The sequence below is a fragment of the Nannospalax galili genome, unplaced genomic scaffold, assembly GCF_000622305.1.
Source record: "Nannospalax galili isolate Female #2095 unplaced genomic scaffold, S.galili_v1.0 scaffold231, whole genome shotgun sequence".
In the NCBI taxonomy this organism is placed as follows: Eukaryota; Metazoa; Chordata; class Mammalia; order Rodentia; family Spalacidae; genus Nannospalax; species Nannospalax galili.
In genome coordinates, this window is record NW_008330120.1 from 3,463,606 (window position 1) to 3,486,416 (window position 22,811).

The window sequence follows — 22,811 nt, forward strand, 5'->3', positions numbered from 1 at the left end:
GGTTTTACTTTTCTTTTGATTATTTTCTTTTCACTTCGTTCGGATTTTGATGCATGGGTTCAGACTATAGCTCAACCATCACCTTTCCCTCATAGCTTCTGGGCTTTGCCTCTTTCCTGGAACTGGGGGGAGGGGAGGTTCTGACCAGAACCTTGGGAATACCTCAAGGTCAATCTGGCTTAGGCATCCCTTTCTTTCTTTCTTTCTTTCTTTCTTTCTTTCTTTCTTTCTTTCTTTCTTTCTTTCTTTCTTTCTTTCTTTCCTTCCTTCCTTCTCTCTCTCTCTCCCTTCCTTCCTTCCTTCTTTCTCTTTCTTTCTTTCATTCCTTCTTTCTTTCTTTCTTTCTTTCTTTCTTTCTTTCTTTCTTTCTTTCTTTCTTTCTTTCTTCTTTCAACCCAGGGCTGTGGTAGCAGGATGTAGAGATGGACCATCTCCATCTTCTCAACCCTACTTCCCCCATCTGGGACATCCCTTCTGTCTGAGCTTCAGAAAGCACACCTAAGCTCAAGGCTGTGTGGAGGCCGCAATGTTTGGGATCACTCTGTCACTCTCTGCTTTCCAGACTGTTCCCTGGGTACCGCAGGGCCCCTTCCTCCTTCTCCCTGTTCTTTAACACCTGTCCCTGCCCCTGAGACCTAAAAGGCATTCTAGAAAGTGCAGGAGCTCCTCGTCTGTGTCGGGGATGATGGAGATCTAAACCTGTGTCCTTGTGCTTGCTCAGCAAACCCTTTACCCACTTTACCCCGAGTCTAAGTCTTCATGTTTTTAAATGATTGCAAACAAATCAGAAGAAAACTCTGGTTGGCATGTGAGATGATTTGAAATTCACATTTTTTTTTTTTTGTTCCTAACTGTGTCTGGCAGCACCAACCACACCCATCTGTCCCCATGGTCTAGAAGTGCTTTTCAGCTCTAGGTGCAGGGCTGAATATTTGTGACAGACATCTGATGACCTGCCAAGCAGGCCATATTTGCTGTTTTCAGAAAGTCTGACATTGGCTCCCTACCAGCCTTTCCCAGTCCATGCTCCCTGAAGTGCCACAAAGTGCCGCATGAATGGAGGAGTTCACGGTCAGTTAAGTACGTGGCACGCTAGCTGGATAAACCAAACAGGCTTCTCTGTGGGACTTGTCAGAGACTTTATTTTGCCAGTGTCCCTCATGACTCTGGGTGGAGGAGTTTGCATAGAAGAATTCAGATGTTTCTGGCAAAGGAATAATTCAGCTCTTTAAAGCCCCCATGGGATACTAAAAAGATGAGGTCAAGAGGTGAAGATGGAGTCCTCTCATCAGAGTGGCTGTTTCCCTGGACTTGCAGACACTTGTTCAGCCTTCCAGTCTGACTCAGTGGATCCTGAGTGTGTCTTGCCAGGCCTGTTCATGGGGCCCAGGTACTCACTGGTCAGGCTTGCCCTTGTGTCTCCTCCAATGCCAGAGTCCTTCCTTCTGCTTTGGCCCCAGCCTTCTTCCCCAGGCTGTGATGAGGCTCGGCAGACCCTAAGGTAGAGCAACTTGGTGCCCAGAGCTTGGGCTCAGGAGCCAGGTGGCCCAGGTTTGAATCCCAGCCCTGGTGTTCCCAGTTTGGTGACCAGGGCAAATCACTGAGAATCTTTCTTCTAGAAAATAGGCCAATTGCCGGGCTTGGTGGTACACACCTTTAATCCCAGCACTTGGGAGGCAGAGGCAGGCGGATCTCTGTAAGTTCAAGGCCAGCCTGGTCTACATAGTGAGTTCCAGGACAGCTGGGGCTACAGGGAGATCTCATAAAGACCAAAAAAAAAAAAAAAAAAAGTTACTGTGTGCTATCACAGCCAGGCTCAGAGGCTGGACCTGCTTCCTGGGCAGGTCACAGAGGGAGAGCATACCATCCAGGTGCAAAGCATCCCCAGGAGAACCACCCTGTGGTCCCTGGTCAGGTGTGCAAAGGCCATTGGCTGGATAGGTGAGGATCTGCGGGGAATGGACTAAGAGTCAGGGTGCCTGGCACTTTTGAGCCTCAGGCTCATGGTCTTTTCTACCTGGTGATCTTCAATGAGGGAGCCATTGGAGCCACCTGAACACACAGATTCCCGGGCAGCACCCATACCCACAGATGGTGAGTACCCAAGGGCATCCCAGTACTGTGTGTTCTACAAGCTTCTTGGAGCCTGGCTGGGTAATGGCACTGTGACCGTATTCCTGTGTCAGGGCATTCCCTGTTTGTGTAGAGAGCTGAATGATTGACAGGTTCCTCTCACATCACATGAAGACCCATGGGGCCCTCTGGGGAGTCAGTGCAGTCCAACAGCCACTACTGTGTGCTGGGCTTTGAACTGGTAATACAGTCCCTTGTGCCCACCCTGTGGACCTGCACTCACTCGGGCATTCAGGCAGTATCACTGCTTTGCGTGACTTCTGCAGAGATCAGGCTCAGGGTGGTGTCACAGTGCCCAGTCCCTGTCAGGAAGGAAAGCAACAGGGCCCCCATCTTCACCCTGTGTGGTGGTTTGAATGAGAATGTCTCCCATAGGCTCTGAGTATTTGGACATTTTGTCCTCAGTTGGTAGTGCTGTTTTGGGAGGTCTCAGAAGGTGTAGCTATGATGGAGGAAGCATGTCACTGGGGGCTGGCATAGAGAGTTCTTAAGCCTTGCCGGATCTCAAGATACTTTCTGCTTCCTGTGCCTGCTTAAAGATGTGAGAGCTTAGCTTCTGCTCCTCCTCCAGCCACCTCTGCCACCATGCTTCCCGCCATGATGGACTCTTGCCCCTTTGGAGCCCTAAGCTAAATAAGCTCTTCCTTTTGTAAGTTCCCTTGGTCATGGCATTTCTCTCACAGCAACGAAAAAAGTAGCTAATATACCCTGACTTTAAGACCAGGCTTGAGGCCACACTGCCTGGATGGAGAGGACCTACCTGCTGGCAGCCAGAATTTGGAGCTGGTTGCCTTTTGGGCCTCAGTTTCCCACCCCACCTGTCCATACCCAGGGCCAAGTGCTTCCATTTTGGTGTGGTGTCAGCACCACAGAGTTCTTTCTGGAAGCTTGGTATCTGTCCTGATGTCACAGCCTACTTGCCTACAAACTGCAAAGCCCAGCATGCTCACTCGCTCCTCTCCATCTGGCCCTTGGGAAAGCGTGCGCCCATTGCTGCTCCTCAGATGCCCCAGTTGTGGTTTGGGCAGCCTGTCTAGCTTCTTGGAGCCTCCCAGGTCAGCGGTGCCCTTCTGAGACCACCCAGGCAGCATGTAAAGCCTGTATCACCTGTGATCCCTCTCCTCCCAGCTGCAGCCCTCCTGTTAGTCACCCATGCAACACAGCTGGACTCTGGGGCTAGTGTTCACTGTGGGAGAGAAGCCATCCCTCTCTAGGCAACTGTAGATCCCAGAAAATAGCCAGGCCTCAAGGCTAGTTGTCTGTCCTGGCTTTCGAAAGTTATCATGGGAGATTGTGGTGGCACACGTCTTTAATCCCAGCACTTGGGAGGCAGAGGCAGGTGGATCTCTGTGAGATCAAGGCCAGTGTGGTCCACATAGTGAGTTTCAGGCCAGCTGGGGCTACAGATCCTGTCTCAAAAGCCCACCCCCAGGGCCGGGCATGGTGGTGCACGCCTTTAATCCCAGCACCTGGGAGGCAGAGGCAGGTGGATCTCTGTGAGTTCAAGGCCAGCCTGGTCTACATAGTGAGTTCCAGTTCAGCTGGGACTACAGGGAGACCCTGTCTCAAAAAGACAAAAAAAAAAAGAGCCCACCCCGAGGCCAGCCATGCCCTGCACGCCAGGCTGGTGTTGGGGTATGAAATACGAATGAGGCGACAGGCTCCTGTGGCTTGAGTCCTGCTGAGAGGTGAGGTGGTGGAGCTCAGGGCTCTATCTGCTGGAAGTAGGGTGGTCCAGTAGTCCCGGGGCCTCTCATTGCTGCTCCTCAGATGCCCATTTCTTCATCTTCTCCCTGGACATGGTAATACCACCTGCCCCGTAGGCAGCCAGCTGGGAGGAAGAGCATGCTGAGTCCTTGGCGTAGCCCTGCCCCTGGGCTCCTGGTAGATATTATTACTATTGATTTGTTTAATTCTTTCAGTCACCAGGGAGCACAGCTGCCACGGACAATCTTTTTTCTTTTCTTTTTTTTTTTGTCTTTTTGAGACAGGGTCTCCCTGCAGCCCCAGCTGTCCTGGAACTCACTATGTAGACCAGGCTGGTCTTCAACTCACAGAGATCTGCCTGCCTCTGCCTCCCGAGTGCTAGGATGAAAGGTGTGCGCCACCAACTGACAATGTTTTATAGATGAGGAAACTGAGACAGAGAACGCTGGGGGATTAGATTACATGCCGTCAGGACTCAGACTCTGGTCCCCTAGTTCTTCACTGGAAATACTTGGGAGGGATGTGGGCACCAATGATGGGATGAGGAGGGACTTTCAGGAGCAGTGGGTGTTCAAGGTGCTGTGCTGAGGTCCTGCCAAGTTGTTCTCAGCCAGTTCTTCCTACCCCTCCTCTTCCCTAGGACTGAAGAGTGTTTAGAAAGAGCCCCACATAGCCCTTTCTCATACTGAAGAAGTATCTATGCATGGCCTGGGCTGCATTCCACTTTTGTGGGCTTCCTGTCTATAAAAAGAATTAAGAAGTGTATTTTGGGGGAGAGGTGGCTCAGCAGTTAAGAGCACTGGCTGCTCTTGCAGAGGACCTGGGTTCAATTCCCAGCACCCACATGGCAGCTAACAACTGTCTGTAACTCCAGTTCCAGGGGAATCTGACAACCTCTTCTGACCTCCACAGGCATTGCACACACAGGTGTACTTACATACCTGCAGGCAATACACTCATACACAAAAAATAAAAATAATAAGTTATAAAAAAGAAGTGTATTTTATGAGTTTATTGGCATAAAAATGGATGTAAACCTAGCTGGATTAAAAAATAAAACATACTGGGCATGGTGGCTCACACCTTTAATCCCAGCACCTGGGAGGTAGAGGCAGGGGGGTCTCTGTGAGTTCAAGGCCAGCCTGGTCTACAGAGCCAGTTCCAGGCCAGCTGGGGCTACAGATCCTGTCTCAAAAGCCCATCCCCAGGGCCGGGCATGGTGGTGCACGCCTTTAATCCCAGCACTTGGGAGGCAGAGGCAGGCAGATCTCTGTGAGTTGAAGACCAGCCTGGTCTACAGAGCCAGTTCCAGGCCAGCTGGGGCTACAGATCCTGTCTCAAAAGCCCATCCCCAGGGCCGGGCATGGTGGTGCACGCCTTTAATCCCAGCACTTGGGAGGCAGAGGCAGGCAGATCTCTGTGAGTTGAAGACCAGCCTGGTCTACAGAGCCAGTTCCAGGCCAGCTGGGGCTACAGATCCTGTCTCAAAAGCCCATCCCCAGGGCCGGGCATGGTGGTGCACGCCTTTAATCCCAGCACTTGGGAGGCAGAGGCAGGCAGATCTCTGTGAGTTGAAGACCAGCCTGGTCTACAGAGCCAGTTCCAGGCCAGCTGGGGCTACAGATCCTGTCTCAAAAGCCCATCCCCAGGGCCGGGCATGGTGGTGCACGCCTTTAATCCCAGCACTTGGGAGGCAGAGGCAGGCAGATCTCTGTGAGTTGAAGACCAGCCTGGTCTACAGAGCCAGTTCCAGGCCAGCTGGGGCTACAGATCCTGTCTCAAAAGCCCATCCCCAGGGCCGGGCATGGTGGTGCACGCCTTTAATCCCAGCACTTGGGAGGCAGAGGCAGGCAGATCTCTGTGAGTTGAAGACCAGCCTGGTCTACAGAGCCAGTTCCAGGCCAGCTGGGGCTACAGATCCTGTCTCAAAAGCCCATCCCCAGGGCCGGGCATGGTGGTGCACGCCTTTAATCCCAGCACTTGGGAGGCAGAGGCAGGCAGATCTCTGTGAGTTGAAGACCAGCCTGGTCTACAGAGCCAGTTCCAGGCCAGCTGGGGCTACAGATCCTGTCTCAAAAGCCCATCCCCAGGGCCGGGCATGGTGGTGCACGCCTTTAATCCCAGCACTTGGGAGGCAGAGGCAGGCAGATCTCTGTGAGTTGAAGACCAGCCTGGTCTACAGAGCCAGTTCCAGGCCAGCTGGGGCTACAGATCCTGTCTCAAAAGCCCATCCCCAGGGCCGGGCATGGTGGTGCACGCCTTTAATCCCAGCACTTGGGAGGCAGAGGCAGGCAGATCTCTGTGAGTTGAAGACCAGCCTGGTCTACAGAGCCAGTTCCAGGCCAGCTGGGGCTACAGATCCTGTCTCAAAAGCCCATCCCCAGGGCCGGGCATGGTGGTGCACGCCTTTAATCCCAGCACTTGGGAGGTAGAGGCAGGCAGATCTCTGTGAGTTGAAGACCAGCCTGGTCTACATAGCCAGTTCCAGGCCAGCTGGGGCTACAGGGAGACCCTGTCTCAGAAAAACAAAAACAAACAAAAAGCAAAGCAAAGCACACCAAAACTTCTCCTTGGTTGGGCATGATGGCGCACATCTGTAATTACAGCACATGGGAGGGGTATCACCACAGTAAAGTTAGACTAGGTTATACAGTTCCAGCACAACAGATTGAAGTCCTGACTCAAAGACAAAAACAAAACCAACCGAACAAGAAAACTTACTTTCTTCAATGCCAAGCCTTTATGTTTGTTCTTAACACTTGAAGGGACAATAGAACCTGTTCATGAGCCCTTCAGTGTCCTCATAGGCTTGGGCACCCTGAGTGAGGATGGGGCTGTGCTGAACCCTCTACCAATTTCTTTCCTACTTGTTAAGAGTAGCTTTCTACAGCCAATAGCCTGTTAACCCATATTGGTTGGAAGTTGATGTAGTCATTCAACAAAATGTTAAGGTTGATGCCATGTGGGCCACAGCCTTTCAGGAGGAGGCAGCCAGTGACAAGAGGCAGAATGCTGAAGGGGGTGAGGGGGCTGCATGGACAAGTCCTTGAGTTCTGGGAAGTTCTCAGAAGGGCTTTCTGTGTTCCACAAACAGGCCCACTTTCCCAAGCTTCGCCTCAAAAGCCTGCTGTAGAGAGAAGAGATGGCCCAGCTAGACAGATGCTGATCCCTGCTTGGATGGAGGCACCTTGTTCCAGCACAAGGATCCCCAGCATTCCATCCTAGTCCAAGGGGTCTCTCCTTCTCTCCCTGTTCACTTACAGGGTCAGTAAGGCAACATCCATGAGACTTCCAGCCCCAGAAGACAATCCGGTGGTCTCATCTGCCCCCTCACACTTGGGGAGGTGTGGGGCTGTTTCTCTAACACCTTCCAGGACTTGCCCCCTTCTCAGTGTCAAGGCCTCAGGGCTCCTGCTTTTCCGCCCCATCTCTGCCTTCTGAAGGTGGCCTGGCTCAGACCCATGCATGTGTTGTCCATGTGTGTGGTGCCCTGGGCTTCTCAGCTATGACACATAGGAACATGTGTCCCTCTTCTTGATCATCCCAGATGGACTGGATGTGGTCCAGGGCATTTAAAGGACTGAAGGGCTCATGTTGTTCAAGTGTGATGATGCAGCAGCTGGGAAGGAAACTGGAAGTGAGCCTCCTGCCTGAGGAGGTCGGGGACCCACTGGCATACAGCTGGGCTGGAGGGCAACCTGCTTACAACACAGCTGGCTCCCGGAGCCTCTGCTTCCCGGGATTGCTTCACTTCAGCAGAGAACGGAAGAGGCCCAGTGGCCCGGCATCTGAGATCTGTCCTCCAAGGGCCCAGCAGGCAGGGTTGGCCTGAACAGAATTGGGTCCCTGGGGCCAGATAGGCATCACAAGTGTTCAGTTTGTTCTTGATGGTCATTGGATCCGTGGTCATTGAGTGCAGTGTGTTTTCCACAATTAATGAGGTGTGTTCTTAGGCTGTGGGGCACAGTGGGGTGGCCTTTGGGAAGCAGGATGCCACCTACTCTGTGGGAGGATGTGCCCTCCTTTTCAAGAGGCCCTGTTTGTGCTCTTTGCCTGCTCTGGGATCTTTCTAAGCTCTTCAACTACTCTGGCCTGGGCTCCCCAATTCTGCTCATGCCCTCTGGGGACCCTAGTGCCCCTGCCAGCCCCTGTCTTTGACCCACTCTCCAGAGTGCCATGCCTACCTGCCCTGCCTCTTGAGCCTCTAGAAGGCCTCCCTCAGGCCCTGCCCTACATCCAGGTCTGGTCCTTTCTGAGCTTGATGGCTCGCTCTCTCAATATCTGCTTGGGCTCCTTGGCAGATGGTGCAGTGTTAAAATGTGCCATCTTGAGTTACATAGCCAGATGTGGGTTCCATCTCTGCTCTCTGGCACACACAGGGACTTCACATCTTTGTGAAGAAGGTGGTCACCCTGGCACTAAACAGAACATAATGATGTCTTATCTTGGGAGAATGTATTAGTTGCTTTTCTTTTGCTGTGATAAAACACCAAAGCAACTTATAGAAGGAAGAGTCCAGAGGGATTACAGCGTCCATAATGGTAGGGAGGCATGGCGGCAGAGGTGGCCAGAGTAGAAACCCAAGCAGTCACATCTTCAAGCAGGCACCAGAAGCAGAGGGTGACTGGAAATTTGGCCAGGCTTCAGAACTCTCAAAGTCCACCTACAGTGATGTGCTTCCTCCAGCAAAGCTGTGCCTCTTAAAACCTCTGAAAACAGCCCACCCCACTGGGGACAAAATGTCCAAATACTTGGAGCCCATAGGGAGTATTCTCATTCAGACCATCACAGGGACCATCCATGGTTTTCTTTTTATAGCTTTTTCAATAAAGACAGCATCTCCTGTAGTCCAGGCTGGCCTCAAACTTGCTATATAGCCAAAAGATGGCCTTGAATGGATCATCCTCTTTACCTCCTGAGTGCTGTGATTATAGGGATGTGTTTTGCTTTAAGCAGTGCTGGAGATTGAACGCAGGCCTCTGTGCTTGCTAGACAAGTGCTCTACCAACTGAGCCACACCCCTACCCCATGGTTTTCTTTATAATTGAGTATATGCAGGTCCAGGGTCAGGACAGGTTAGAGTGGGATCAGCAAAAACTCTCTGGAGTGTTCCAGAGGGTGGATGTTTTGGTTTTGGAGGGTGAGATATTTGCTGTTACCGGTGCTAGTTCGTGTGAGAGGAGCCACAGACTGCGCTCATGAATATACACCGGCTATGTTCCAGTACACCTTTATTCGTTAAAGTGGCCATGGGCCACGTGCGGCTTTGCAGGCTGCAGTTTGCTGACCTAGAGCACTCAAGGGTTTCCCCTCCTGGATGACTCTCTTGAGTCACTGACATTTTGTCCTGGGCCATCACAGCATACTTGACATCATGGCAGCCTCCAGGTCATCCCAGGTGTGGAGGGGAAAGGGCCTCAGTGAGCAGGAGAATGGATGTATCTCTTGATATTCCAGCCTCCTCAGGGAGGAAGACACTTCCAAAGACCCTGCAGTTCCCACAGAGCAAGCAGTGAGTGAGGCAGGGGAAGGTCTCATCTATAGCCTCCAGGGGAGAAGGGAAGCCAGGGACCAAGGCCTGGGGTGAGGGCCACTCAGCCTGGGTCCTCTGTGCAGGCCTGATCAGGCAGTTCTCCTGGCCCTTCTCAGGTGTGTTGTTTTGGGAGTGGAAACTGGAGACACAAAGAAACTACCTTCTACTATGCACAAGGAAATAAAAAGTCGAGTCCCCATGGCAACCTATGCATGGATGTTTTCCATTATATCAATAATCCCAACCCTGAACACTACCCAAGACCTCACCAGGTGATGGGATGAAAGTACTGTGATTCATGTGCTGTAGAATACCACTCAGCAATGAAAAAGATAAAAGATGGAAACACAGTCTGTGTGGTGGAATTGGAAGCCGTTATGTAGACTGACGTAAGCCAGCATGAAAAACTGGAGTTCATTCATTCATATGGTGAGTCAAGAAAATGCAGAGCAAGCAAGTGGTGCACACCTTTGGTCTCAGCACTCAGGAGGCAAAGCAGGTTAAGCTCTGTGAGATCGAGGCCAGCCTGGTCTTCATGGGGAGTTCTAGGCCAGCCAGGGCTGTATAGTGAGACCCTGTCTCAAAATGCCCCCATTGAGAGAGAGAGAGAGAGAGAGAGAGAGAGAGAGAGGAGAAAAGGGAGGCAGAGAGGGACGGAGGGAGGGAGGGGAGGAAAATGCGGGGCAGCACTTGGCAGGGCAGCTGTGTCGCTCTGAATGAGAATGTCCCCCATGGGCTCCAGGCTTTAAGCACTTGCCCCCCCCCCCCCGCCCAGGTTTATTTACAGAGGTTTAGGAGGTGGAGGGTTGGCTTGCTGGAGGAAGCATGTCATTGGGGGTGGACTTTGAACACCCACAGCCATGCCCCATTTCCAGTCAGTCTCTGCTTCCTGTGCCTGCTTGGAGATGTGAGCTCCCGGCTTTCTGCTGCGGCTGCCTCCTGCCATGCCTCTCCACCACAATGGACTCTTATCCCTCTGGAACCATAAGCCCCCAAACCGTTCCTTCTACAAGTTGCCTTGGTCATGGTATTATCACAGCAACAGAAAAGTAGCATAGCGGGATGCTGCTCTGGGGGACTGGATAACTAATTGGGGGACCGCCTTGGGCGTGCTTCTAGGCCTCGCGGCCTCCCCTATGCAATGCCTGTGGCATCAGGCCCACTCCCACAGACATGGTCACGGGGCCTGGGAGCAGCAGCACCCTGCTGAGAACTGGAGGGAAAAGCAGCCTGTGTATGTGTGAGTATAGAGTATATGAGTGTGTGAGTGAGTGTGCATGCATGAGTGTGTGTATGTGAGTGTGTACATAAGAGTGTGAGTGTGCGCACATGAGTGTGTATGAGAGTGTATGTGCATGAGTGTGTATATGAGTGTGTGTGTGTGCACGCATGAGTGAGTGTGTATGTATATGAGTGTATGAGTGAGTGTGTGCACATGAGTGTGTGAGTGTGTATTTGTATGAGTGAGTGTGCACTCATGAGTGAGTGTATGAGTGTGTATGTATGTGTCAGAGTATGTGTGTGACTGTGACTGTCTATATATGTATGTGTGACTGCATGTGAGAGTATGTGTGTATATATGTGTATGTGTGCATGAGTGAGTGTGTACATATGAGAGTGTATGAGGTGTGTGCGTGTGCATATGAGAGTATGTGAGTAACTGTATGTGTGTGAGTATATGTGTGTGAATGTGAGTGTGAAAGTATGTAAGTGTGTGTGAATGTGCATATGAGTGTACATATGAGTGTGTGTAGATGTGTGAGTGTGACTGTGTATGTATGTGTGAGTGTGTGCATGAGAGTATGTCTGTGACCATGTGAGTGTGACTGTGTCTGTGTGATGTGTGTGCGTATGAGTGAGTGAGTGTGTGTATGTGTGTGAGAGTCTGTGCATATGATGGTGATGCTATGTCCTGAGTCAAGTAGCTTCTGCAGACATCTACACGTGTTAACAAGCAGATCTGTGAACAAAACAAAGGCAAGCCCCCCCCCCCAATTCCAAAGGGTCATTTTTTGCTCTTTCTTACTTTAAAATGAAATAAAGTAAACTTGGCACAGGGCTGGGGCTAAAACTCGGTGTTATACTTGTCTTTCACACTCCGAGTCCTGGCTTCCATCTCCAGCCCCGCATAAATGGGTCCTGCTGGCATATACAGTGAATTCCGCACCCCAGGGATACAGGCAGGGACCAGAAGGCCAGTCTCAGCTCTATAATGAACTTGAAGTCAGACCTGGGCTACAAGAGACCCTGTCTCAAAAAACAAAACACAGAACAACAACAACAACAAAAAATATATGCCAACCCCAAGAGGGCCAGCACAGGTCCTGGGAAGGTCATCCAGCTCCTGCTTGTCAGTGGGCAGGTGCCTCCCCTGCCTGCTGCAGCTCTAGAAGGAGTGTTATGAAGCCAGGCTTGGCGGTACACACCTTTAGTCCCAGCACTAGAAGGCCAGCCTAGTCTACATAGTGAGTTGCAGGCCAGGGCATCTGGGGCTACAGGGAGACCCTGTCTCAAAAAGATGAAAAAAAGGGAGAATGTTATGACAGGACACAGCGGGAAAAACATCTTGTCACAACCTCAAGGAGATGCAAGATGCCGGTTAAATTTGAGCGACAGGAGATTGCTCTTTCAGTATGGCCCTGCCTATTGCAAGCAGCCTTTGTTTATCTGAGATTGAAGTTCTAGAAAGCTTCCTGCTGTTTGATTTGCAAAATCTGTCTTTTCTTAGACAAATCTGTAGGCTTAGAAAAAAAAAAAAAAAAACTAGTTAACCCTCAGCTAAAGTAGAAATCTTTCCCAATTTCCCCAAAGACAGATTTTAGAGCTCAAAATATTATGTATATATTGTCCTGTCTAGTTTAATTAATTCACCCATCTCTACCCAGATGCCTCACTTAAATAATCTTGCTGGATATTTAAATACAATTAGTCAAAACAAATAATTACAAGTGCTCACTGAGGCTGATGCATGTTCACCTCACAAAAAGGAAAAGGGATTCTCCTTATAATAACCTTTCACAGAAATAAGAGCACAGCACTCAGAAGGCAGAGGTGGGGGAACTGCTGTAGTTCAAGGCCAGCCTGGGCTACGTAGTGAGACTCTGGATCACACACCCCTCTGTATAGCATTTCTCAGTGCCTGGGACAGGGCTCAGGACCTCCTGCATGCTAGGCAAGTAATCCGAGCCACATCCCAGTGACTTACAGTACTTGTATATGAATGCCTCAGCTAAGTCGGACAGAGTGAGCAGCCAGCCATGGCTTCTTGTTACGGTCGTTTTTCCCCTGAGGGGAAAGTATGACATTGTCTGGGGCACTTTTGATTGACACTACTGGGTAGGGACTGCTAAATGCCCTCCATGGGTGGACTGTTCTCTTTCTCTCTCTCTCTCTCTCTCTCTCTCTCTCTCTCTCTCTCTCTCTTCTCTCTTCTCTCTTCTCTCCTCTCTCTCTTCTCTCTCCTCCTCTCTCCTCTCCTCTCTCTCCTCTCTCCTCTCTCCTCTCCTCTCTCTCCTCTCTCCTCTCTCCTCTCTTTCTTCTCTTCTCTCTCTCCTCTCTCTCCTCTCTCCCCTCTCTTCTCTCCTCTCTCCTCTCTCTCTCTCTCTCTCTCTCTCTCTCTCTTCTCTCTCTCCCTCTCCATGATCTCCTGTAGCCCCAGCTGGCCTGGAACTCACTCTGTAGACCGGGCTGGCCTTGATCTCACAGAGATCCGCCTGCCTCCCGAATGCCCAGATTAAAGGCATTCACTCTCTTCTATTCATTGTGAGACCCCGGCCCACGGGATGGTGCTGTCCATGTTCAGGGTGGGTCTTCCTTCCTCAGTTAAACCTCTCTGGAAACTCCCTTACAAACATGTCCAGAGGTGTGTCTCTAGGTGATTCTAAATCCAGTCCGTTGACATTGAAGATTAGCCATCACACATACTAGGGGTGCATTTGAGCTTTGAGATCATGTCAGCTGCTCCATGACCTTGTTTTCCGTTAAGATGGGTGGATGCTGCTGGGCCGACTTCCAGCCCTTAGGCAAAAAACTTGAATCTTTCCCCATATTTGAGAGGGGCAGAATTAACATTTGCCCCTGCAGGCCTGCTTCATGCCAAGCCCAGAGACGGCTGGCACCTGTGTCCCCCATCACCGGCCTCTGAGGAAGGGATGAGGGCAGTGAAAAACAGCGACTAGACTGACCCATGGAGCGAAGGCCTTCTTGGTGGTGGTTGGGGTGAGGTGCTGTATTGATCCAGTGATGATGTCAGCAGAGACCTCTTTGCTGCCCCTTCCGTGGGTCAATCTTGTTTGGAAACAACATTTCCCTGGGGTCAGTAGATAGAGGCTGGTTCTGGATTGCCATCCATCTCCTGCCACACTGTTGAGAGAAATAGAGAACAGGTTAGCTATTACCTGTTCAAGTATGTTTTCTAGACACTTCCAGAGGACCTCTCTTCCATGTTCTGACTGAACTGGGTCATGTCTCATCCCTGAGCATTGACGGCAGAGAAGGATTAATGTCTTTTTGTCAAACCGCGTCCCACCCCTGAGGCCAGGGTGAAGTCAGTTTGAGCAGAGCTGCCTCTGAAAATCTGTCATTTACCAGGGATATGGGACGGACTCCTAATGTCTTCGTCCTGTTTTACACAGGAAAGCAAAGCCCATGTAGGCCGCTGGTGGCAGGTGTGGGTTTCAACTCTCGCTTCTCCCTTCTCTCTGGCCCGTCAGTTCTCAGTCGAGGTGGTGACCCCTGGATGTGCTCTGACAGCCTCCAGCACTGGCCAGCTGGTTGAACAGTCTGCAGGAACTGGGGCCATTCCCCACGGCTGGATTTAAGGGGTCCAGAGCAGCTTTGGGGTTTCAGGCGAGGTATTTTTATTCTGCCCTAAAAGCCTTCCAAGGGAGAAGTACAATTCCTTGGGGCCTGACTTTAATGGTTTCTTTTATAGACTCATTCGGGTTATAATGGATGAACTCAGGGGAACCCTGCTCAAGAATGCAGGAAAACCAGACATTAAAAGGGGGTAAGGTAAATCATGGGGGGGTGGGGACAAATGTGTTCTCTTAAACATGAACTCTTAAAACCATGCTAACCCCAGTACAGAGCTGGGTGCAGGAGGCTGGGCTTCTTGACTTCTGACCTGCCTGGGGGATGCCAGGTGATGTGACTTCCTGATGGGCACTGTTCACGCCCTTCAGAACCATCACCTCTGCTGACCTTGGCTCATCACTGAACTTGGGGGTGTCGGAGCTACAGTGGTGAAGCATGCCCCCCATCAGGCTCATCTGGGATCAAATTCTATGTTGTGGCTTCTAAGCTGGGCATTCTTAGGCAGGTCACCCAGCCTCTCTGAGCTTCTTCTGAGGTGTGCAAATAGGTGTTGTTCCCATCCCACAGTCTGTCAGATGTGAGATCTAAACTATTTCCAAAGGTCTTGTAGCCACTTTGTCTCAGCCTTGGCAGAGCACAGAACCTGTGTGCATCAGTTACATTTCTCATCGCAATGATAAAATACCTGACAAAAACAGCCTAACAAGGAGGAGTTTAATAGTTGGGCGGGGTGGCATACACCTATAATCCCAGCACTTTGGGGTAGGGGGGGTAGAGGCAGGTGGATCTCTGTGAGATTGATGCCAGCCTGGTCCACACAGTGAGTTCCAGGCCAGCTGGGGCTATGGGGAGACCCTGTCTCAGAAAAAAAGAGGGTTTGTTTGCAGTCCAGCATGGTGGCAGGAGCCTGAGGCAGCTGGTCACATGACATCCAGAGTCAGGAAGCAGAGAGAGATGAACACTGGTGCTCAGCTCGCTTCTCCTTTTTATTCAGTCCAGGACTCCAGCCCATGGGATGGTGATGTCCATGTTCAGGGTGCGTCTTCCCATCTCAGTTAAGCAACCTAGAAACTCCCTCATGAACACGCCCAGAGGTGTGTTTCCATGGTGACTCTAGATCAAGTTGACAATCAGACTTAACCATCATGGCCTGGATACTGCTTCCCGGATTCTTCCTTGGGTTTCTGGGACCCCAGACTCTCTTGTCGTCCCTTTCTGTCCATGCTGTTCCAGATCTTTTCTGCACTGGGCACTCCTGCACAGTCTGCTGAATGCCCTGGCCTCTCTGTGGAAGAGAAAGGGTGCCAGGTTCAGTTGTCTTAATGCATATCTAGCATCCTAGCTCTCAACCCCTCAAGTTGTGTGTGGCCGGCCGGCCGGCCACTACTCTGAGCCAACATTCACAGAACCCAGCTCTGTGCCACAGGGGAGTATTAAACTGAGAACAGTGATGCAGGATGCCTGGCCTGATCCTGGATGTCCCCACTCTCCAGGCCAGAGCTTCCTTATGCCAAGCCCCAGCTGAGACCTCCTGATACTCACGAGACTAGATTGCTTGAGTGTCAAGTGGGGCTTCAGGGAGTGTCTACGAAGCTAATCTGTACTTTGCCTCCCGTCTCCAGTGCCCAGCCCCTTTCTGGGTTCCCCATCTTTGTAAATAAAGTGTTCAAAATTTACTTTCTGTTGTTTAGGCCAAGGGTGTACCCATCTCATGAGACTGCCTTCTCCCTCAGACCTTTTATGGTCCCTCAGAAAAGTCCTTCATTTTCTGCCAAGATACGTACTGCCACTGCTTGAGATATTCCCACTGCAGTAAACTGGGTGATAGGTAAATGGGACCACCCTAGACTGGTTTTCAATTCTGTTGCGTGTGTGGAGATGGGGGTGGAGCTGGGCCCTTGGCACCTTTTAGGCCATATAGCTGGGTCTGCCTTGTCTCTGGCTTCCAGCTTTGAGCCTGAAGTCCAGGTGTCAGGGACACTCCAAAGTCATCTTTAAAAACACTAATTCCTAGGCTGGTAGCTACACTTTCGAGTTTCTTTGGGTATCCGTGTGCGAAGGCACAGGTCCCCAACCAGGTGTCGTGGCCAGGCACCTTTCAGAGGCCCAGGAAGGCCCTGCCTGGCCCAGCACCCTTGGTGACTTGTGGCCTTCCTTTGGTGTGTCTGGTTGTTTATGTTCACATGGTCTTTTCACAAGGCCACCAGCCCAGGTAGTGAAGCCCTGTCCTGTGTGGCCTAGCTGTTGAAGGAATTACACCTGCAAAGATCTTGCTTCCAGATGAGGCCATGTCCGGAAGCTCTAGCAAACGGCTCACGCAAAACACTCTGGTTGCCACTGGCCACGAGGTGATCTGTGTCCCCTGTCTGTTGTCCCCTTGCCTCCTGCCTCCTGCCTCCCTCTCTCAATGGGCTCCTGAAGTCCAGCCTCTACTCCTCCCTCGGGCCTTTGTTTTTGCAGGGCCCTCCACCCAAGTGCCCTCTCCCAGATACTCTCAGGGCTCATCATCCCTCATTGCCACCAGGCCTCGGCTCAGGTGGCCCTCCGTTGTCATCGGGCTGTTGGCAACAGCCCTAGCCTCCTTGACGCATGACAGGTGTGCTCCCCACACTCAAAGTCAGTTGGATCACATGACCTCATGGCTGGTGCCATATGAGCAGCAGTTCCATGGTATACTTGCCTGCGACCCTCCGTGAGGCTCAGCCTGGTTCCCACTCCTTCTCTTTCCTGCTTAGTGTTTGACTCGCCACTGTATGCTCAAAGTGATGTGTGCTGCTTCGTCCCCCTTCCATAGAGGCCACCAGAGAACAAGGGTACCCCTAAACCAGCTCCTGTAATCTCTCAGATAGTCCTTGCCTGATGGGTGGACATCTGGTAAATGAATGGGTTGTAAGGCATGAATGAAACTCTGTCCACTCTGCCTGTCCTGTCACCATGCCTGTGTAATGAATGCCTCCTCTCTAGGGCAGAGCATCAACCCCAAGTTGGCGGGTCTGATTGGGAGGCATGGCCCCCAGAACAAGCAGCCCTTCATGGTGGCCTTCTTTAAGGCCACAGAGGTCCATCTCCGCAGCATCCGGTCCACGGGGGGCAAGCAGCGCAGCCAGAACCGCTCCAAGACGCCCAAGAACCAGGAGGCACTGAGGATGGCCAGTGTGGCAGGTACATTGCGTGGGTGGTCAGTGTGGAACCCGAGCAGCTGGAGGGGCTACTTGGATTCTGCAAGTGTTCTGCAGATGGCTCCAGAACAGATCAACTAGAGGTCAACCGCAATTCCCTTCAGACTTTGGGCTTCCGTCTTCATTCTGTAAAAGTAATGCTAAGTATGAAATGCAGACAACAGGATGGAGAGACGGCTTAAGGTTAAGAGCACCCGGCTGCTCTTCCAGAAGACCTGAATTTAGTTCCCAGCACCCATGTCAACTGACTCTAGCTCCAAGGACCTCTGAGAGCGCGCGCGCGCGCGCGCGCGCGCACACACACACACACACACACACACACCCAAAAAAAAAAAAAACCCAAAAAACAAAAACCCATGCCGGGGTGGCCTGTGGCATTGGGGTGACCTGTGGCATTGGGGTGGCCTGTGGCATTGGGGTGGCCTGTGGCATTGGGGTGACCTATGGCATTTGGGTGACCTATGGCATTGGGGTGGCCATGCCTTGAGAGGAAGGAGAAAAAGGGAAAGTGAGGGAAATTTTTACTGTTTTTCATTTTATTCCCTAAAATGGAAACTATTTGACACAACCAATTTAAATATGTTTTAAGGCTAGAAGGGATTTTTGTATGTATTATTCAGAATATTCTAGGTTGGTTTGAAATGTTTTATTGCTATAAGAAAAATATTTGAAAGCAATTCAAGGTTGACAGAACAAGCAAAGGGACACGTCGAGGGGTAGCAGTAAAGGGACACGTCGAGGGGTAGCAGTAAAGGGACACGTCGAGGGGTAGCAGTAAAGGGACACGTCGAGGGGTAGCAGTATTCAGGTCTTCACTGTGGGCGGGGACAAAACTTTCTAGTATGTGACATCAGAAAGTTCTTGAGGCTCTAAGATAGGTGGACTTCACTTTATTGAGAGCGAAGCTGGGGCTCGGAGAGGTTAAGTGGTTTGCCAGCCCTGGGATACTGGAGCCTGGTTGTCCCTCAGTGCACACATTTCCTGTGTTGTCTGTCATGAGTGGCTTCTGGTACCCTGCTCTTACTTCCTGTCAGTCCCCAGGCATTTGCTAAGCCCTGCATTGGGCTGGCCATGTCCTGACTTGGGGACATGGCTGGTGCAAGCCTGTACCCACTTTCTGGGAAGTCGTTCATTGGTGGCACCTTTGCAGCCTGGGTTGCTGGGATCCTGGGTGGTATATTTTGGTCTGGAGTTAGGGGATGAGACCAGGAGCAGCCTCCTGAGTGCTGTGGAGGTCTGTGTCTAGCCACATACACCTACCTGGCTCATGCTCCCTGTGCGTACAGCTCTCTGCTAGCAGGAAAGGTATCTCTATTTCCCCAGACTGAAAGTAAAGCTTTCTGGTCAGTTAACATCACCAGCATATTATTTTCTGATAGACTGTAGAGGTGACCAGCCAGATTTCAGGAGCCCCAGCTCTGGCTGAAGGAAACATTGGGTCCCACCACCTGTCCCGGTAGTCTGTTGTCGGGACTGCTCTTTCCTGGCCCTGTAGGAGGCTGCCCCTTGGTAAGCAGAGACATGTGTCTTAGACCCAGAGCCAGTGCCCAGGTTCTAGTCATGACAGAGGTCACAGTTGCTAGGAGGATCACAGTGGTTGTCAGCTGATCTCAGAATTCGGACTTGACCTTAAAAATGACCCTCAGTCACATGGGTCCTTAAAAGAAAGAACCTTTGTGGGGCCAGAGACACATAAGGACAGGCAGAGATGCTGTGTGCTGGCTTTGAAGGTGGTTGGGGCACGAGATGTGGACCCAGATGGCTCTAGCAGCCAGAAAAGGCAGGAAATGACCCTCCCTAGAGCCTGAAGAAGGGAGGTGTGCAGGACGCTTTGACTTCACGTGAGGGGAACGGTGCTTGGCTGCTGAACCCCAGGGCTGGGAGAGAATACAGTTCTAAAACATGAAGCCCCCAGGATGTGGTGAGCTGGAAGGGTGACAGAGAGAAGCCAGGGCACTGTTGCTGGTGATGTGGCTCTCGCCCACCAGTCAGCTGAGACACACCTGTCCAACAACCCACTCCCATACTGGGGCCTTCAGGGCTCTGGTGACCTTGAAGCAGCGCAGGGTCTGGACACAAACCAGCCTCAGCTAGTTTGTGAGGGCTCTAAGCTGACTGAACCCTCCAGCTCTTGGGCTGGGGGTTCCTAAGAAATACTCAAGGGAGCTTGAGCTGTTTGGAAATACTGTGTGACACACACACACACACACACACACACGCACTGCCAGCATGGTCTCTTCATGCTCCATGGTCAGACCTCATTGCCCATAGCCTTTTCCTTCTGTCTTGCACTCATTTCACAGGCTATGTCAATTTCCGTGGCTTTAATTCGCCAAGTACTCCTTACACTTGGTAAACGTGGCCACTTTCAATTATAGGTACTTTGATTTCCAGTCTTTACTAGTAAGTTACGTTAATCTTAACTATTAATGTTAACCCTTAGGACAAGTTATAGTTCATACGAATATACATGTATATACAATACATACACATACACACACACACACACACACACACACACACACACACACACACACATACACACACACACTACAGAGTGGTTAATATGACTCAGAAAGGGCTGAAGCGACTGGCTCGGAGAGTCTGCCCTGACACTGGCGATGTATTTACTGGTACAGACACGAGGAGAGTCTGTGTAAGGACCAGATAAGTCTTTGGAACAGAATGGTCAAAAGCAGATCTGGATGACAAGCAGTTTTGAGTGTCAGTTTGCAGAGGGCTGAGGGTCACAGGCAGGGGCTGGAGCTGGAGCCTAGAGACAGAGGTAGAGGTCCTTCCTGTGGTGATTTTCTGGAATGAGGCTTATAGCTAGTGACTAGGGAGGTCCTGGACCAGTGTGCTTACGTGTCTCTGTGTTGGGGTACACCTTCTCTCCTAGTCCATGTGAAAGGGGTCCAGGCAGCAGGAAGGTTGGGCTTATAAGCCTGGTGTTACCAATATGGACATATTCACAAATGACAATATTTAGAAGACACAAACGAATTACTTGTTAGTTATTTGCATAAGATGCGGAGTCATTCTGCCTTGGCACTCAGACCCAAGATGGAATAACTCACGTCAACACAGTTGCTTTATAAAACAGGGTAGCAGGGTGAGGTGTAGCCCAGCAGCTATGTTCCTAACATCGAGTTGCCCAGAGTTGCCCAAAGTTACCTGCAAGCTCCCCACCAGTAGCCCTATGGTACAAGTGTGGATGGGAACTTTGCAAGGATTCTTTTTCTGCCAGTTGGGGCCTTTTATAGACATCTCAAAGGGATCCATGATTTCCTCCAAATAAAAGCTGAGTTCCTTTGTATTTGGGGACCTCATCTATACCGGGCTGCTGGGCCTGGTGTTCAGTAGTAGAAGCCCAGGAACAGTCTGCCCTGAGGAGCTATTTGGGACAGGTGGAGGTGACTGTCACCCTCTTCTGTAGTACTGACAGGATTGGTGGGTGATGACTGGGTAATCCAGCTCATTCCAGAGGTGCAGAAAGACTTCCCATGGGAAGTGAGCGGAGAGCTGAGCCAGGCCAGGCTGATCCACTGCTGAGGCCTGGAAGTCTCATGGTTTAGCTTTTCTGGCATCTTTGAGAGTGTGGTGGCCAGGGCAGAAGGAGGGAGCTGGAGCCCTGGGTGGGTGGAACATTCTTTCTAGGGAGCCACATCTTGAGTTTGAAATCCATCCCAAGAGCATGTGGGAGTTTTACGGTTTCAGGCTGTGGTGTGCGGTGCAGGTGTGAGGTCCTGATGACCTCTCTGAGGAAGGTAGGTATAGGGCAGGGTGACAGAGGGCCCCACTCAAATCCAGCTGTCAAGTCCCATCCCAGCAAAGGCATCCTTGTCTTGTAGAGTTCTGGCGTTTGCCTTGGGAGTGAGGGGAGTTGATGAGGCCCAGAAGCTGAGCTGCCCACAGAGTCCCACAGGGCGCTCACTTAACATAGCTCCTCTCACAGCAGCTAGTCTGGCTAGTCTGGCTTGGAATCTGCCTGTTTCCTGTAGATGTCAAATCCTTACCCTTGTTTTAAGTTCTTCCAAGCTCTGCCTGGAGGTTTAACTTAAAAAAAAAAAAAAAAAAAAAAAAAAAAAAAAAAAAAAAGAAACAAAAACCGCAAGGGAGTCCAGAGCTCTCCTGGGTGTGGAAACAGTATGAAGAGTCTTGTGGGTGCTGATAGTATTGTAACTGATAACAGAGCTCTTGCATAGAGAATGGAGATAGCTTGTCCTGGGCTCCAGACAGGGCTTGGGCCCCACCCTAGTTGAGTGAGGCAGCCTGTGTGCGTGGGTGTGTACCCAGTGCCTTTGAAGTACTCACACCTCACGTGATGGGCCAGGAATCCTTCTAGAGGGCCACACAAGTTGAATCCTCTCTTGCATGCACAGCCTCCTTTGTGTGTCAGGCAGGAGATGCATGTCCCAGCATGCCACTGCATGAAGGTTTCTTTCCTGTGGGCCACCCCTGCCTCCGGGCTCCAACTGCTCCTGAGATGCAGGTGGAGCGCCCCAGCCCCTCGTCCCCTCTGGTCCAACGCCCTGGTAATTGGCCACCCTCCCCAGCTGACCCAGGGGGTAGGAGCAAGTCTGAGCACCTGTCCTAACTTGCTCAAGGCTGCCTGGGCAGAGCCTTGCCAAGGTAGCTGTGCAGTGGCTGGTGGCTGGCACTGCCTCTTGCTTGCTGGCCCTCTGCTGCACTGGGTGGGGTGGGTGTGGCAGGATTGGGGCAGGAGAGCTGGGTGTCTCCTTTATTCCCTTCCCTTGCTTTTCTAAGCAAGAAAGACCCGGGATGCTTAGGAATTCCAGCCACTTTCTTCTGGGATAGCCAGGACCCTACAGCATGCCTGTAACTGGCTTCAGGAGCTGCTCCTAGCCTCCTGGTGGGTCTTAGATTAAAACATTTAGCCAGAGATCACTAGGGGCTTTAAGACAGGGTTAGGAAGTGACTCGGGCCACTGCTCATCCCTTTCTGCTCGTGGCAGACATTGCTATCAGTCGCGGCTCTTTCTTCTCTCACCCCACTTCAGAGTCCTCCTTGACTCTAGACTTAGAGCTGTGGGCAATGTCTGGCTCCAGCTGTCCTGCTCAGAGCTGCATCTCACTCAGGCTACTATATATACCCCATGTCTCGGGGCTCTACCTCCCTCTTTCCTTCCTACCTGCACACAAGGGTGGACGGTGCTAGCTGTGGTTCCCAGCTTTGCCACAGCAGTAGCTGCCACTTTAGATATTCTGACTGTCCCAGAAAGTAGACCATACCATCCATCTCTGTGGGCTGTGCTCCGAAGGGGCCTTGGCCTTTTGAGTGCTAATGACAGCCTGGCATGTCTGTCTTTCACTGACCTCAGAACTGCGCAGGTGGAATTCCAGGGTATTGTGGGACTCAGACTCTAAGGGATGTGTCACTTGTTACCAGACACCCTGTGGCATGTCAGTGGGTTCAGAGGAAAC

At 51.3% G+C, this 22,811-nt stretch overlaps 1 protein-coding gene across 1 annotated transcript in view; it reads left to right on the forward strand.

The window, feature by feature from the left end:
- Nucleotides 1-22,811, forward strand: part of Bmp7 (bone morphogenetic protein 7) — a 92,697-nt gene that overhangs the window by 61,857 nt on the left and 8,029 nt on the right. Inside the window, exon 4 of the mRNA XM_008842560.2 lies at nt 17,153-17,350. Coding sequence (XP_008840782.1) covers nt 17,153-17,350 — 198 coding nt within the window. The remainder of the gene's footprint in view (nt 1-17,152; nt 17,351-22,811) is intronic.